Genomic DNA, 18,281 nt, shown 5'->3' with positions numbered 1-18,281 from the left:
TTAGCCAGAAGTTGACTTGTTTTTCATGGTTTTCTTGCATCACTCTCATTTCTCTTCCCAATTTTTTCTCTACTTCTCTTACTTGCTTTTCCAAATCCTTTTTGAGCTCTTCCATGGCTTGAGACCAATTCATATTTTTCTTGGAGGCTTTTGATTATAGGCTCTTTGAATTTGTTGACTTCTTCTGGCTGTATGTTTTGATCTTCTTTGTCACCAAAAAAGATTCTAGAGTCTGAGTCTGAGTCTGCGTCCTTTTTTGCTGCCTGGCCGTATTCCCAGCCAACTACTTGACCTTTGAGCTCTTTGTTGGGATATGACTGCTTGTAGAGTAGAGAGTACTTTTTCTCAAGCTTTAGGGGCTGCGCTGCTGTTTTCAGAGCTACTTCTACTCCACTGTCACCGCAAGCTCTGGCACAGAAGCACTCCTCCTCCCCCAAGAACTGCCAACCAGGATTGTGACCCAGATCCAAGCAGGGCAAAGCAAGCCCTGCACTCCTACTCTGGTCTGCAGCTTGATTCCTCCCACCATGTGAGCCAGGGATTCAGGAAGCAGCTGACACTGGAGCTCTAGAAGCAGCCACAGGAGCTTCCTGCTGCAGCTATCACCACTGCTGCATCACCTTCGCCACCCCCAGGGCTGGGGCTGGACCGCTCTCTAACCCAATCTAGCAGTTTACTGACTAATGCTCCGTGGTCTTTGGCGTTTGTGGGTTGACAAGTCTGGTAACTGCCACAGCTCAATGATTCATGGCCCTAAGGCCTGCCCTGGGCTGACTCCCCGTTTGGTCTGTCCTGGGTGGCCCACACTGGGCTGCGCTCTGCTCCCAGCACCGTGTGATAGACCCTTCCCAGCAACCATCCAGGCTGTCCTGGGCTGGAGACCTGCTTCCCTCTGCTATTTTGTGGGTTCTGCAGCTCTAGAATTTGTTCAGAGCCATTTTTTAGAGGTGTTTGGAGGAATCTGGGGGAGAGCTTAAGCAAGTCCCTGCTTTCCAGCTGCCATCTTGGCTCTGCCCCCCTAAAAGTACATTCTTTAAGCACAAATTAAACCAAGTCTGATAATTGCTTGACACTTGTCATGAACCCACAGGGTGCTATTATCATCCATCATTTGAAATAATATACATAAGTACACTTACTTTAAAAAACCCATAATAACTTTTGTCATGACACAGCATAGACAGCTGACTATTTTCTAATGAAAAACTCTCATCTTAAAAAACAGCTAAGATTTTTTAAACATTGTACTGAAAAATGATATTGTAGGATAACCATGGAAAGAAAATCAAAGTTCTTTTTGCGATGGCAAAGATCTGGGAACTAAGGGGGTGGTCAATGACTAGGAAATCACTGAACAAATTATAGCCTGTGAATATAATTGAATACTACTGTGTTGTAAGGAACAGTGAAGGAGACAGTTTCAGAGAAACCTGGGAACACTTACAGTGATCCAGAGAGAAACAAGCTGAATCAGGAGAACAATTTATATAATGTTATTATATACAATATTATAAAGATAAACTCTGAAAGACTTAAGAACTCTGATCAATGCAATGATCAATCATGATTCCAGAGGACTCAAGATGAAACATTTTTTCCTGACAGAGGCGGTGGACTCAGAGTACAGATTAAAACATATAATTTCTTGATATGGCCAATGCAGGAATTTGTTTGGCCTGATGATGCATGTTTGATACAAGGGTTTTGTTTTTCTTTTCCTTTCAGTGATGACTGGTGAGTAGGAGGGAGAAGAAAGACTTTTAGTAACTGAAAAAAAATAAATTTTTTAAAAAAGAAAAGCAGCCCTTTTTAGAATGTTTTCTTCTATTATGTAAATAATGACAATGCCTTGAATAATGCTTAACAAGCACCTAACAAATATGGGATGATTTGATCATCAGTAAAAAAAAAGGATATTTTATTTGACAGACCCTGAACATGATGGATTTTCCCCTATTATATTTCCAACAACACAACAGTGTATCCAGAGTTCTTTCTAAAGTTGAGGGAAATTTTGCCTAGAGAGTGCATATCTTTTATTTCAGATTTGAGTTTTATATAGTTAATACATAATTTTAATTTAAGTTAATATAACTTCAATTTATGTATAACTTGTCAGTTATGAGTTAATTTAGGTCTTCTGTAAAGAAAGTTATATAAACAGTTACACTTAAAACTCCCAAATTTAGAGGTCTTAAATGATGGCAAATTTAAGAATCAGATTTCTCTCTTTTTCCTAGATTCTGTCTTAAATTGCCAATGCCATGCAATATACCTAGTTTATTATCAGGATGGCAAAAATTTTGAAATTTCTGTTAGAGTAGTAATTTCTGTGATGCCAAGCTTTTTTTTCTTACAAAAGAGATGCAAAAAGCTGCCAATGCGACTGAATATACTAGTTGTGAAAGATATTAAAAGATGAGTGAGAGTAGTGCTGTTATATATGTACATTCTGCACAAGGCCGCACAAAAAGAGAGGGATTCTCTCCTCCAACAGAGACTAATTTACTATACAACTGACCAAGAGGGAAGAGTTGCTTAAATTTATTCTTTACTAGTGTAAGCTATCTGTTACCTCATTAAAGGTTCTCTTTGGTCACGCATCAGTCTCATTGTTACTTCACATGCTCTTCGAAAAAGACCTTCTGTTCCCATTGGACCCATTCCATTGACCATGTTATGAGTGAGGCGAAACGGAACAATCTCTGGAACTTCAAAAGTTTCTCCCTTAACATGCACAATTTAAAAAGAGACATAAACTTACGGTTGTGATGTATGCATAGAATTTATCATCTACTTTATTTAAATGGAACAGTAACAACATAATATCTAAATGATTTATGCTAACATGTTAGGAATTAATATACCAAAAAGACCCATTATAAAATATAACCACTGGAAATCAATTTTGTAAATATTTGTTGTTGTTGTTCAGTCATGTTCAGTTGTGTCTGACTCTTTATGACCCCATTTCAGTTTTCTTGGCAAAGATATTGGAGTGGTTTGCAATTTTCTTCTCCAGCTCATTTTTACAAATGTGGAAACTGAGGGAAGTAGGATTAAGTGACTTCCCCAGGATCACACAGCTAAGTGTTTATGGCCACATTTGAACGCAGGAAGATGAGTCTTCCTGATTCCAGACCCAGCACTCTATCTACTGTGCCACCTAAGTTGACCCTTTCTAAGTATAGTGGAGACCTATTATAATCCCCACATGATCCCTTTTACACAACTGTTTTAGAGCCAGGACTGGCCTAAGAAGTACTTTTGATATTTGCAAGCAACTTTGTTTGAATCTAAAATACTGCAACTTATATCCAATTCAATTTTATAGTAAATGTTACTAAGTATGTATATAAATTTTACACTCCACCCCCCTTCCCCCACCCCGAAAAGAATTTTAACTTTCTAACTGGAGGAATTGATGATCTAACTCCTTAAAATCCTTGCCTTATAGAACCCCAGGTGAACATTCCCCCCACACAAACCTCACAGAATTAGAAGAGCAATCAGAAACTATTAAGTCCAACCCATACCTGATCAAGAATCTTCTACAATATATCTAGCAAATCGTCACCTAGACCAAAGGTGTCAAACAAGCAGCCTGCCCATCACACTCTTGAGTGCAACCCAAAGTAGATTAAAATGTAATTGAGAAATATTTAACAAAATCAATGAATTAATAAAAAAGGGACTATATAAACATGTACTTTTCAAAATAAACATGACCTGCAGAGATCCTTATATGATTTTTTTTCTTTTTTTTTTCCCTTATACATGATTTAATGACCACTGTTTCTATTTGACTTTGACACCAGTGGTCTAGACTTTGCTTGAAGACATCTTGTGAGGACTATAGCTCTTAAGGTAACCCATTCTACTTTTGAAAAGCCATATTACAAAATTTTCCCAATATTAAGTCTTATAATTTGTTTATCTGCAATTTCCACCCCTTGTACCTAGTTCTGCCATTTGCAGCCAAATCAGACAAGTGATAGCCTTCAAATAGTTGAAGATAGCTCTCATGCCTGCCCCAAGTTTTTCTTCAGGGCATATCTTCCTATCTCCTTCAACTGGTCCTCACATAGCTTGATCTGAAGAGCCTCCCTAAGCAGATCTTTGCCCTGAGATTCTCATCTTCTTTTTTCATCCTTTCCTCCCTTGATTTTCTATCTGTTTCCTTCTCTCTTGTTCTGGGAGCCTGTTACCAACTAACAACAGGTCTATTACTATTCTTGGTTCCTTGGTAGTTGAAGGAAGTAGTCTCTTAGGGTTGTGCTGTATGCACAGCTCTGATACTAACTTTGTGACCCTTAAATCTTCTAGGTATCCATTTCCTGATCTGTAAAATGGGCATCATACTGCCTCTTCTGGCTACATAGGTTTGTTGTGGGGAAAGCACTGTAAACCTTAAGGTGAACTCAGTTTGCTTTTCCCATCTACCATACTAAGGGAACTTTGGACTCCAACCCCAAATACTAAGCATTAAGAGAGGTATGAACTCTATGATAATCAAGAAATTCCCTGTCAATACCTGCACTAATGTCTGCTACTAATGACCAGACTAGAGTTAGTAAGGGTCAATTACAGAAACAAACCTGGAGGAAAACTTTAAAGTGACTCAAGTTAGCCATATCATTTACCTTATTAAATAGACAGTTGAAATCCACATGTATACATTCACCAGTCAAAGAATCAAAAAGAATGTTTTCACCATGACGGTCTCCAAGACCCAGTATGTAACCAACCATAGACATTACCGCTGTGGAACGGCAATACGCTGATCGGCTACTGTACCTGGAGGGAACAAAACACAATGAATATGTCTGGTGTCAGCTGCACTGAGGGAGCATCTGGCTAAAACAAATAACCAACTGACCATGAAGTTGGATCAGGGAATGTCCTCAGAAACCACTCATGGAAAACAGAAGGGTGCCGTGGCAGCAAAAATTCTCGGAACACTTTTAATTTTTCAGACAAAGCAGCTGTCTTGGGCAGCATGCACTGGCGAAGCTCCTTTCCTGTCATGTATACTCCTACAGGGCACAAATTTTGACCAATTGTGTTAACCATATGTGAAAAGGAATAGAATTTTGTAATTAAAATATGAAATAAAAAATATTTTATATTAATTCTGTCTGAAAACAATTAAGAGATGAACATCAATAAAATGCAAAAGGAAAAGATTTCAGTTATAATCAAGGCAAAAAATGCTGTTCAATACAACCAAAAAAAAAATACAAGATTATATCTCCATTTACTAGCTAGTCCAAGTCTAATCCCTGAACTATGAAACTCAACATCAAGTGAAAAAGGAATAGCAACCTCTTGTGGTTATCAACATGTGATCAAACTTAGGGAACCCATTTTGCTGTATAACTGCGTTGAACAGTCCATTCTAGTTCAGGGATAGCCTCAGAGATCCAAAAGATGTTCCCTTGTGCAAATCTCAGACGAAACTTCATCATGTGCAGGATGGAAACAATTTTCTAAATTCAAAGCTGCTCTGACCAATAACTGAAAGACCAAGTATAAGTCCAATGTGGAATGGGTCCCTATGAGACACTTTAACTTGAGCAAGCCCTAGATCTTCTGAAATAGTGTTGGGGTAAAGACCATGCTAGATAGAAATGTTCTATAATTCAATATGAGTCCCACTAAGTTTACTTCAGGATGCAAGACATGCAGAACAACCCAGTACAAGTGAAAAAAAAATGTACAGCAATGTGTTAGTTGAAATTATATACCTATGTTATAAATTAGGAGCAAAGAACATCTTTCAGTACCTTTTTCCTTATACAGCTTAGTAAGAATAAGTCTCAAGCCGGCAGTGTTGTTAACCCATTCAATGATGCCACATTCATCATTTAGGGGAATAACTGCATATGTTCGGATATGAAGCTCTCTTCTACGAGACTCTGCATCTTTCCTTAAGCACTATTTTTTTTTCAAAACAGTAAAGAAACCATATGAAAACAATATAAAGCTATATATTTCAGGATGTTTCAATAAATGCAACTGGTTTTTTTTCCTAATAAGAATAATATAGGTTAGCTAACAATCCTTCAAAATGGTACAGAAGAAAATATGCTTCTTTGACAACAAAGAATTATGGCTACTCTATTTCTTAGTATAACACTGATACAGAAATGTTTAATTCTTTGGAATGAAAACTGCCATCTAATTCTTGTGAGTATAAAACTATGACCAAAAATGGAAGGGGAAGAAATCCATGACACCAATAATTCACTATGTTTGTGTTTTTGTTATTCATACTATCCTTCTACCGTTTAAATATTCTAGCTGCGTATGAAAACATCTCCCAGAAGACTTGAAAGCTATACAAGTCTTATCTAATTCATTTGTATAACATTCCTAAGAGGGAATAGTTTTCCCTCCAATTTTAGAATTGAAAGAAGGAAAAACTGAGATAATAAGTATAGCCCCCTCACATGCCATCTGCTCAACTTCCAAAAGAGATGTTTAGTGATTTATTTTTCAGGTTAACCAAAAAACACTACTTCACACTTGTTAGGTTAAGTAATTACTGGCAAAATGAATGACACTATGTTGAGACCTCAGCAAACCATTATTTACTCTAACGGTATAGTATGTTTAATATACCAATATTTCACATATAAAGTACATTTAAATGTGACCTTGAACTTCTTTTAATTACAGAACTATCAAAAGAACTTTGGAATAAGTCAATTTGGCTTATAAGATAGTCCTATGGTATGGGTTGACTAGATAAGATTACAATAAAACAAGATTTTTGTAACTAGACCACTTTAATACATCGCCAAGATTATTTATCTTTCCTAATGCTGATAAAGGCAAAGCCCAGAAAATAAGCTGGGACAAATTTAACTTGAGGCCAGGAAAAGATTCAGAAGTATCAAGTACCTGAACCACATGAATAACTACTGAAAAGGTCTGTAATTAAAGTACTTGCTATTCTGGTAAAGAAAAAGTAAACTCCTTGGAAATATTGGCTTTAAAAACATTGGTTTTGATTTTTCCATCTTTTTTGATTTAGCCGGATATAAACATAATTTGTTAAATTATTTTGTCAATCTCCTGATACTGTTATTTGGGGCCCATTAATTTTACTTTACTTGAAACAAGTTCAGTGAACTAGACAGGAGAAAACATGAAGCTCACAGAAGACAAAAAAAGTATTTATTTCATAGCAAAGCTCTGGAAATATTTACCCAAGGAAATAAATGATATTTAGTGCTTAGCAATGGCTGGATTTACAGAAACCTAAATAGTATTATTAAAGGGACAACCTTGCATTAACTCTTAAAGACATCTAATCAGTGGATAAAGTGCCAGGCCTGGAGTCAGGAAGGCCTGTGTTCAAATTTGTCCTCAGACACTTACTGGCTATGAGACTCTAGGCAAGTTGCTTAACCTTATTTGCTTCAATTTTCTTATCTGTAAAATGAGCTAGAGAAGGACATGGCAAACCATTCCAGTATCTCTGCCAAGAAAACCCCAAATGAGGTCAAAAAGAGTTGGACACAACTGAAAGAACTGAACAACATGTTGTATCCATAAGGGAGAAATTAACAAGCCTTTTAGTTTATTTTGAGTTGAAGAAAACAAAAGAAAGTTTAAATGCCATTAACTGGTGGATTTATAATTTATAAAGAAGTTGAAAGGGGAGACATAACTTCCTCTTTGATAATTTTGTATATGTGTATGTACATGGTTTTTCAAATCATGTGTATGTGGTTTTTCAAATCAAATAACCAATACATTTGAAAATTCTATGAAAATTAAGTTTACTGTTTTTGCATTATGGCTAATATGGAAATGTTTTGTATGATTTCACATGTATAACTGATATCACATTGCTTGCCTTCTCAACGGGTGAGGAAGGCCTGGAGGGAGAGAGAAAATTTGGAATTAAAAAAAAAGTTTAGTGAAAAATAAATTTTACACACACACACAATTTTTTTGGGGGGTGGGGGGAAACCTGGTATACAAATACTGAAATAAAAGCAAATTATTTCCAAACCTTATTAATCAGGGAATTAAACTCCATAAGTCTACAGTCTTTTCTTAGGTCATCTTTTGGCTTACACATCATGATATAGAATTTTCCATCTGATCCTTTTAAAGAGATTTTTTTTGGTTTCTGAAGTGATGGAAGAATTTCTACCTGAAAGATAATCATTTGAGCATGAATTTAGATTGAAATTCGACAGTAAAAATGTAATATATTGAACACTCAGGTATTAGTCATAACTACATAATTAAAATAATGAAATAACTGACATATTTTATAAATTTGCTATTTTACCAATTCTGTTCAAGGCTTAATGGCTTCCCAGTGATGTAGCTCATATTTTTTTAGAGCACTGAGGCTTACAAAGGGCTTTCCTTTCAACAATTCCGTGAGGTATGAATTCTAAGATTTGAAGTCAGGCCTTCTGAGAGCAGTCCTTTCACCACCATATGACCTTTTTCCCAAGGAGTGGTAGCAGCAGTTTTTGAGTGAATGGAAAAACAAAAGGTGTGACATATGGCAATGAGACACACTTTTTGATAAAGGTCCCAGAGTATACATGTCCCAACTGAGTCATCACACTGTCACCTAAGGAGGCTGTAAGATTATCCAATGATGCTGCCATTGCACAAAATGTTTTGGGAACTCTTCTTTTGGAATTGCCCTATAGAAACATTATTTTGAAAGACTGCAATAATAAAAAAAGGAGCCAAAAGTCAGTTCTGAGGCAAGTATGATGAATGAGGTAAATGCTCAAGCCAAGTAAAATCAGGCATGGTTAAAAATGAGACATAAATAAATAATCTTGATTTTCTTCTATAGCTTATCAATTGGCTGTGAAGATAATTCCAAAAGCATTTTAAGCAAAGGTAGCCATAAGGTTTTGCCCTCAAAAGGAGGCCAGTCCTTAAAGGAAGAACCATCATTTAAATATATTAACATGTTTGTTTAATAAAATAACATTTTAATGTCACAGAGGGCAGTGTGGTAGAAATAGCACTGGAGTGGAAGTCAGTAGCTTTCTGGGGTCCAATTCAGCCCTTGAACTTACTAGGTGTGTGATGAGGCTAGTTCTGAGTTTCAGTTCCTTCATTTGTAAAATGACGATAAAAATGCTTATAGGACCTACCCCAAAGGCTGTATGACAGCAGCTGAAGGAGTTGCTCACACAATGTGGGTGAAGAGCGCCATAAACATCACCTATCATCATCAGTGATTTTGGAAATAAGACTTGCCTAGTTTTGTTCTTACTCTCTTTCCTCCATTTCCTACCATCTATGCTTCTTTTGTTTTTTCCTTCATTCACATTTTCTCCTTTGGGAGAGCAAGGACTGTTGATAAAAAACTTGTAATAATCAAAAAAGAAACATACTAGGTTTCATTTTAGCAGCATTTTATAATATGGGCATATTGGAACTTAGAGTAAATAATTTCTTAAACTCAAAAATGTTATTAAGGTTAAAGTTCAATTATCTGAAGAAATGATCAAGTCCTAGAGTTTTTAACAACACTGAATATTTCACAGAGAATGAATTATTTCAACTTGCAGTTATGACGTTTTCAGAAAAAACTTAACACTCATGTAGTGACGAAGAAAAGCAACAAAAACATGGAAATGAATGATACAGTCATATAATGCTGAATCTTACCATATCATCAAAGCCTGAAATATAGGCCCAATGTCCAGGAAATGGGTCGTGGTTAACATGAGTGCCAGGAGTTGATGGAAGAGTTGGTATCATTACAGATTGTAAGGGAATTAGTATTTCACTAAATGTTGGTTCTTCTACCAGTCTTTTAAGGGTTTTGAAATGAACATTCATGCTTAAAGTAGAACTACTACCTCCATCAACCTGGAAAATAAAGATAGTACATTTTTCATCTCAGAGTTCTCAAATGCTTTTTAACCAAAAATCCTAACCAAGCTTTGCCACCATAGTGCCTCAGTTGTTTTTCCCCTACAGCAAAGCCTTCAATTCAAGTCAGTAAACATTTATTAAGTGCCTATTACATGTGAAATACTGTGGTAAACATACAAATATAATGATGATAAAATAATATCACAATTAAAATATTCTATTTAAGCTCAAAGTTTTATCAAGGACTTTAAAAACTGGTCACAAAAATCCCAATGATATGGACAGGCTTTAGATATTAGTACTTCAATATGAAGATGAAAAAAGTTGTAGTACCAAGAGATTAATATGCTATATATAATATTAAACAAATTAACTGGGCAAGAATTATCCTCCCTTTTGACCACAGAAAAAGAATTAGGAAAACAATAGCTTCTAAAAAATTATATAGCAAAGCAACAACAAACACCTGGGAAATATTTGGGCATCTTCAATGTCAGTTCTATGCTTTAACTATTTCTTTTATTCAATGTTCAAGGTAAAAGAATAAATGCTAAACAACTTAAAATTTCACTTTTGAAAAGCAACTCATTATTAAGTTTTGACATGCCCATATTGATGAACCTACTAACACTAGGTTAGGATGAACTAACTCTAGGTTAGTAGGATGAACCTACTAACATTAATAACCTATTACCACAGCTACTGGTAAGGAACAAATTAAGAATAACTAAATTCTATCTCATTTGATTCAATGTTTGTATGCTTGTAATTGAGTAGTTTAAAAGTATACAACGGAACAAGGAAAAAAAACCCAAGAGACCTCAGAATGTCCTTTAACCCCTGAATAACTGAGTTATTGGATTGTCTTTCCATAAATAATCTGGTATAATAAAAAGCCACTGGTGTTTGAATTGCTACTAAATTACCATATGTATCAGCTATCAGAAACCTATATACCAGTCAAATGGCAGTAAATACTTTGATAAAATGAATCAACATTTCCAAAAATTTTTTCCTACTACAAAAACAGCCCAGTTTTTCTTTTGGTTGTTATTATTTTTAATATATTATAGTTCTATAGCAACCCTTATTATTACATATAGGTCAATGTTCTTAAATATATTAAAGGTTTTGAAATGAAAAGATAAGCCAGAAGTAGGAGAGACAAACTTTAAAAAGCTAAAAATATTTTATAAATAAATATTTAAATGGGCTTTAAAAAAATATCCCATACTTAACGTTGGTCCTGATAATAAAAGTTCATTGAACATTAAAATAATGCAGAGCTAATTTAGGAGAAGTATAGAGTAAAGTAGCTGTTATGAGAGAGACAACAATTCAAATCATACCAAAAATTCTCTGCAAAAATTACCCTGTGGTTTGTCTGTAAAATAATAAGACTTTTTACTGTACCGATCTATTGCACAATTCTAGAAGTTTATCTGTTAGGCGAGTTGCGTCACCGATGAACTTTCCTAAAGATTTCTTCATTTGAATAGCTTTATTTAAAATTTCCTTGCATCTGTTCACACGCATGGGATAAGAGGACTGCAAAAAAAAGTATACTTATCAAATTCAATTTACATGTTTACTTCTGAAATAAAAAACTATTTCTGAAACTTTGAAGTATAATATAAATCAAATGCAAAGGAAATGAATTGTCATTAATAATTCACAACTGAGTCATACACAAATATGAGTTATGAAGCTCACATTTCAGATGCCTTATATAATAAAAACACTGACAAAATATATTATCATTTGCCATAGTGTCAAACTGTCTGACTGTCGACAAAAACTGTCTATTACCTTAACCTTATTAATGTACTGATTTCCATGGAAACTGTCTATAAAGTACTAAAATTTTAAGCTATGGTGCTTTCAAAAAGCATTTTCACTTTTTTAGTGGGTGAGAAAGGTTTAGATTTGTGATTTCATCGGCATAGGAAATTCCAAGTGTCAAAACTTCCTTCTGTGCTGCAGACCAACAACTCCTGTGTAACTGAAAGTCTTGGAGAACTTCTTGGGGCACAGATGAAATGACACAGGCAGGCCTTGACTCCAAGGTTTCCTGAATGTAAAACCAACTCTCTAGCTGTCTTGCCATGCTGCCTCTCTTTTGCTTTACAATATTCCAAAAGAGGAAAAGAACCTGGGCATTTTGTTTTATTTACAGATGAGTATTATTAAGCTACTACTGATAATGAAAATGATACAAATATTTGTAATTTATTTTTTAATTTTATAAAAAGAAATGAACATAGTTACCTTGGATACGGCAGTCATCATCCACATTGCTTGCTGAGGATAGGTTATAAAGACTTTGACAATAATTTCCATCAAAACAACAAAGACCTCATCATGAGAATGACAGATTCGGGAGATCAACTGTGAAAAAGCTGTTAGAAACTGGTAAGGTGCCAAATAATTTGTGTGCTCTGTGATCACCTTGTTTATTTTGGCTAAATCATTTCTCATCTGTAAACGATCAGAACGAGCAGCTAGAAGAAATACAACAGTAAATCAGTCTTACAGAAGTATACACTTCTTTTAAAGTTTCAGAGCTTAAAAAACTCTTTCCCAAACCTTCACTTCTGAACCTCTGTTATAATCATATGCAAAGCCTATGTGTCTGCCTATTCCTGAATAGGAAAATACTCTCTGGCCATTGCTGGCCATATATTGAAGTATGGGGACCCATTTAAGGCTATCAGCTGTAATCCAAAATAAACAGGATAAACAAACCACTCTACATGTGGAAACTCCTTCAGCTGCTGTCATTGGCATTTAAAGAATCAGAATTTTAGAATTCTCATCAAATATAATCTCTTTGCTGGGTTAAATGGGAACTGAAGTCTAGACAAAGTATTACCTTAAGTCACAAAATTCTTTAGAGGCAAAGTTGTCAAAGCTAAATTTATTTTTTGTATAGTCTGCTCAGCTCAAATTATGGGTAACCTGACATTTCCACTATGCTGAGCCCCATCAAAAAATGCACTAAATCTCTGATAAGTATGAATTGTCCTAAATTCATCTCTGCATTGGGCAGGCCTCATATGCCCAACTATAGGAAGGCATACTTATCCAGGTAAGGACATGTTTTCACTTAGGGGCTCTAAGACATATATTATGTGACAAATATTTCTAGGAATCAAACTGCAGCTATTTAATTTGCCATTTCTCTAATTAGTCTCTACATCAAACTTTCACAACTTAATAGATTATTAATATAAATTTGATTTTATAAAAAACAATTTTCTTTCAAAAATATACGTTATACCTTTTTCCCATTCATATGCTTTGGCACCAAAATCAAGCCACAGTGATAACATCCTAGGCATTGATTGATATATGAATTGGTTACCATATTGCAGAGACCTGTAATGGCATAGTCAAAAAGTATTAGTACATCATTCTTTTTACATTATAAAGTTTGAAATCTAGAGTACATATAGAATTCAAAAAATCAAATAATAAGCATTTATTAAACTCTTACTAAGAGCTCTTACATTGTGCCAAGGAAGGGGGGGGGAGGGTACAAAGAAAAAAGCAAAAACAGTTCTTGCTCTCAGACAGCTTATACTTTAAAGAGACACATAAAATAAATAAATACATATAAGATAGCTAAAGAACAGATTTTTAGACAGGAAAGAACTAGGAGCTGAGGGGATTCAGAAAATCTTCCTGCAGAAGGTAGTATTTGAACTAAGTCTTAAGCCTTGAAGTTATCTGATTCCACCCTCTACCCATTCAGTGCCAAAGTTCTATCTTGCAATGGCCTTTGGCTAAGGTCAACTTTTAAGTTTCTAGCTAGACCATGTTCTGTATATTCTTTCATTAATATTTCTCATCCATTCTTTCCTTTCTATTCCACTGACATAAGTCTAGTCTAGACCCTTACTATCTTATTCCTTGTATGGTGGAAGCAATATCCCAACTCTTTCCCCCATGAAAGTTGATCTAGTTTTTCCCTGAAAGGTAATTAAAATGTTTCCTGGGGTTGATTGGCCCATGGTTAAAGTTAAAATTGTGTCTCCCTTAAAGCAGCTTCCTGAAAGCCTCTGGACATTCTGACCTAGCTTCCTGGTCATCTAAGAACATAAAAAGGCCCACCTATGTGAAGTTGGTGCCCTTGACATACAGTATTTACATTTTCCTTTAGATTACGATGAGTTATCATATCCTGCCCTGCTAACCAGATGTGTTTCCATATGGAAATGAGATTCTTCCCCTCAAGCAAACATTGGAGTACCCTTGTTAAATATGCTCTTATGCTCTGGCTAAGTAAACTTCCTTTTGTTAACTACTGAATGAGCCATTTTTCATCCTAATGCTGATCAAGAAGTAAGGAGGTGACAAGTCTGTGTCAGATCAAGCCTGTCCTTTAGGCCTGGAGAATCACTGAAGCAACTTCCTAGGGGGCCCAATGGCCTCCAATCTCTTCTTTTCCTGGCCCTGCCCATTGTCACTAGACTATTTTTCCGAAACACTGATTTCACCAAGTTGCTCAGCTTCTAAAAATCTTCAATAGCTCCTCTCTGCCTACACAGAAAAGCTCAAACTCTTCAGTCTACTGCTTGAGGCTTTCTGCAATCTACCAGTTAACTTAATTTTCCACTAACCACCCCCTTTTCCCATCATGAACCACATGTTCCATGTAGATTGGGAGGTCTGTTTGTGTTATAGACCTTTCTGGTAGCTAGCTGAAGCCTATGGACCCCTTCCAAATAGAAGGAAATGTTAGAGGTTAGTAAAAAACAAAAGTATAATTTTGTTCCAATCCAAGGTCACAGAACCTCCTTGCCTTCTGAAATTTACATATAGGAACCTTGGGGAGTAGGGAGCAGTCTGTAGAACCTATGGATAGATACTTGATTTAGCCAGAGATTCCCAAAGTGGGTGATACCGTGGGATGTGCTGGAACGATGGGGGAAGAGGGGGGAGAGAAGTAGCCTCGGATGCAACTGGGAGACACTGAATAAAAATGAGGGGGTAGTGGAAGCATAAAGAAAGAACAGAAGAAAATTTTGGAAAACCATTCATACATGTTTCATCTGTTGTGTAACAGAGTTAAAGTCATAGTAATTACGTTATTTTCGAAATAAACACACAAAATGCAAGTTATAACTGATCAGTGGTCAAGTCTGCTGACAGCTCCTAACAAGCAAGTGTTGACAGGCGAGTGTGCTGCGCATTGTTTTGAAGTCTAGCATGCATCAGCAGGAATATGTGTGTGTAATGACTTGTTTACAATACGATACTATACAGTTACGTAATGCAATGTTGCATCATCAAAATTTCAACGCAGGAAAAAAACCATAAATTTACAATAAAATATTAAAGAGGCATCATTAAAAAAATTTATATATATTTTTTGAAATGACGCAAAAAAAAATCTTTAAAGGGTTAAAGATTTCCAGGGGGTTGTTGAGTAATTTTTTTTAAAAGGAGGTGGTAGGCCAAATAAGTTTGGGAACCCCTGTGCTAGACCAATATCCTCACTTTCTTCCAAATATAGCATGTTTACTGCTGCCTCTGTACATCTGTATCTATAAGAATTCTGGAATTTTCCCCTCATAACATTTTGGATATAAAACTTTCTGAAAAGGGTCAAACATTTTTCTGCCTCTTTAAACAATGGAAGCAAGATATTATTGCACATTTTACAGAATCTTTCACAGCACCTAGAAGAATGGCAGTAGTACTCAACAGAAAAAAGAGCACATAAAATATAAACTGATATCCAAGATGACACCTTCTAAGGTATAAAGATCAAATTCAGGCTATTACAGCAGGATAAAACAATCAGCAAATTCACTTATTTTTCTTCTGTTTACACTTCAATTCTGAAGTAGAATATATAAGGACTTCTGCCTCAACTACAAGCCATTAGTAAGCCAGATTCATTGATGTCTGAATTTTGTATTAGGAAATGAAGCCTGGCCAATACTCTGATAGGTTAAAACCTCTGATCCAAGTACACTACTTTACTAAAATAATTCTTGATAATATTTTGCTAAAAGCCAACTAAATAAACTATTGTGATCAATCTTTGCAAGTAAGAATTTAATGTAAATAGACACAAGACAGGCAAGGATTATCAATATAAACAAGGTTCAACTTACAAATGAGTTTGGTGTCCAAAAGTTCATTTGTTGGTTGTTCGGAATTCAGAATACATTTTCCTATAAAAACAACTTTTCACTAATTTCTCCAAATTAAAAAATTTCAGATTCAGTGATTAATTAGTGAAAAAAATCTTCTCCCAAGTCTGGAAGGACATATAGTCATCTGCTTTTATGAATTGCGATGTTCTGTTTCTTCCAAACCCTAGATAGCTCTGCCATTTCATTTAATTTCTAATAAATATAATTTGGTCAGCAGTATAGGAAATAGACAGCCTTTATTAAATATATTGCATTAGAGATCTCATGTTCAAGAATTTTCAGATTTCAAATGAGGCACTTAAAAATTTTCAATTTAAATATCCAGTTAACAAATTATATCACAGGTAAAGGAGGAAACAGAACCACTTAAATACTAAATGCAATGGTATGCTGTGTGAGTATATGTAAGTCAGTCGACTGTAGATTCATCAAGCAAAACTATTACATCTTAAATTTTACCTTCCAAAGTGAAGAACGATATATCTTATCAAGTCTCCTTGCTTCTCCATTTTGTTGTCGGTGACCATGGGCATCAATTTGTCATAGTATTTGGCAAGATAAAAGTGTCCATCCTCCCATTCTGGCAAGAATAATGTTACATCCTGAAAATGATAAATTGGAAAACTTACCTTAGGAAATAGTTAGAATATGTGATTGGTAATTCAAACGAGAAGTCTTCCTAAAAGAAATCTTTAAATAAAAGTTGATAGTTTCTCCATAATTTTTCATAACAACCTTGCGTGGTAGGCAATAACACCAGAAAAACGTGCTTTAAAAAACAAACCTTAGTCATGTAACTAACAAGATGGAAGACTAGGCATTTTCTCCAGTCCTCATAAACTCCTCAAAATAGGAAACTGTGTGTAAGCTGTCTCTGCAGACCAAGACATCACAGAGTCCAACAAAGTAAGACCTTGATGAATTAGGCAGAGAAGCCTAATACCTAAGATGCTCACTCCCACACTGGGCAAGACAGACACAACACATTCTACCAGCTTGTGCTCTGGGATCCATTCAGCAATTTGTGTGTTGCTAAGCCAGCAACTCCATCCCTGCCTTCCCGCTGTGGCAAAGGGTATCAACAAGTAGCAGACCTCAGCTATGCCCACTCCCTTGCCAAGGAGAAGGAAGTGTACGGAAGAAGAGTATTCTGCTTAGGGCAGCAACATGCTGCAGCAACACTGCACCAGAAAACTAAAGAATAGAGGGAAACGGGGCAAGGTGCTCACAAGTGTGAGGAGGAAAGGGACTGATACCCAAAGATGCAGAAGACCCAATGGACTCCCAAGAGCAAATGGAATCACAGCCTGATGTTACCAAATCTTGAAAATAGAGGTTAAAAGGTAATGAATGGTAGAAATTATGGCCTACATAGTGGAAATAATTAGCAGAATAGAAAAACTTGAATCTAAGGTGTCAAGAAAATAAAAGACAGAACAACTGATTTGGAATACAAAAATACTGAAGTGAAGGACAATCTAGGAGAAAAGATGCAAAAGGCAATAACATTAAAAGAATACATGATCTCTATAAAAAAGTAAAGCACTGATCTTGAAGATCATAAGATATGCTGAAACAGTTTAAGTATTATAGATCACCCAGAAGAACACAAGTCAAAAAACATGAACACCATAGTGCAAGAAATACAAAACTGTCCAGAATTTTTTAATACAGAAAATAAAATGACAATCAAAAAAACCCCAGAGATCACCTCCAGAAAAACAAACTTTAACTAGATCTTAAGACCTGCAGGGGCATTTATACTACCATTACATTTCCATAGCACTTAACACACAGTTAAGTAATCAATAAAAACAGTTGGCAGTTAGGTGGCTCAGTGAACAGAGATGGACCTGGAATCAGGAAGAACTGCATTCAAATGCAGGTTCACACGGTAACTATGTGACCCTGGGCAAGTCATTTTAACCTGTTTGCCTCAGTTTCCTCAACTGGAAAAAGGGCATAACAACAGCACTTACTTCCCAGGGTGGTTGTGAAGAACAAATGAGATATTATTTGCAAAACACTTCGTATAGTGCCTGGCACATAGTAGGCACTTAATGAATGCTTTTTAATTCCTTTTCATGTTGCACACAAATTCTTTTAAGCAACTCAAATGGAACTCTTTGAATAGGAATCTCAATAATTAATCATCTATTGTATAATTAAAGAAATAATTTGCCCATAGCATTGATAATTATCTTAGAATTAAAGGTTTGCATCTCTAGATGCATCTTC

The 18,281-nt window shown here is 35.6% G+C and overlaps 1 protein-coding gene across 1 annotated transcript in view; it reads right to left on the bottom strand.

Moving 5' to 3' along the window:
* ATR (ATR serine/threonine kinase) overlaps nucleotides 1-18,281 on the bottom strand; it is a 121,536-nt gene that overhangs the window by 13,104 nt on the left and 90,151 nt on the right. The window contains exons 36-45 of the mRNA XM_036755385.1: nucleotides 16,503-16,645; nucleotides 13,157-13,254; nucleotides 12,145-12,377; nucleotides 11,290-11,424; nucleotides 9,667-9,870; nucleotides 8,027-8,170; nucleotides 5,787-5,937; nucleotides 4,880-5,036; nucleotides 4,644-4,797; nucleotides 2,576-2,727 (exon numbers count right to left, since the gene is read on the bottom strand). Of these exons, the coding sequence (XP_036611280.1) occupies nucleotides 2,576-2,727; nucleotides 4,644-4,797; nucleotides 4,880-5,036; nucleotides 5,787-5,937; nucleotides 8,027-8,170; nucleotides 9,667-9,870; nucleotides 11,290-11,424; nucleotides 12,145-12,377; nucleotides 13,157-13,254; nucleotides 16,503-16,645 (1,571 nt within the window). The remainder of the gene's footprint in view (nucleotides 1-2,575; nucleotides 2,728-4,643; nucleotides 4,798-4,879; nucleotides 5,037-5,786; nucleotides 5,938-8,026; nucleotides 8,171-9,666; nucleotides 9,871-11,289; nucleotides 11,425-12,144; nucleotides 12,378-13,156; nucleotides 13,255-16,502; nucleotides 16,646-18,281) is intronic.

Source organism: Trichosurus vulpecula, chromosome 4 (genome assembly GCF_011100635.1).
Source record: "Trichosurus vulpecula isolate mTriVul1 chromosome 4, mTriVul1.pri, whole genome shotgun sequence".
NCBI classification, from domain to species: Eukaryota; Metazoa; Chordata; class Mammalia; order Diprotodontia; family Phalangeridae; genus Trichosurus; species Trichosurus vulpecula.
The sequence above is the reverse complement of the archived record's forward strand: the minus strand, read 5'-3'. Positions and strand labels throughout refer to the sequence as shown.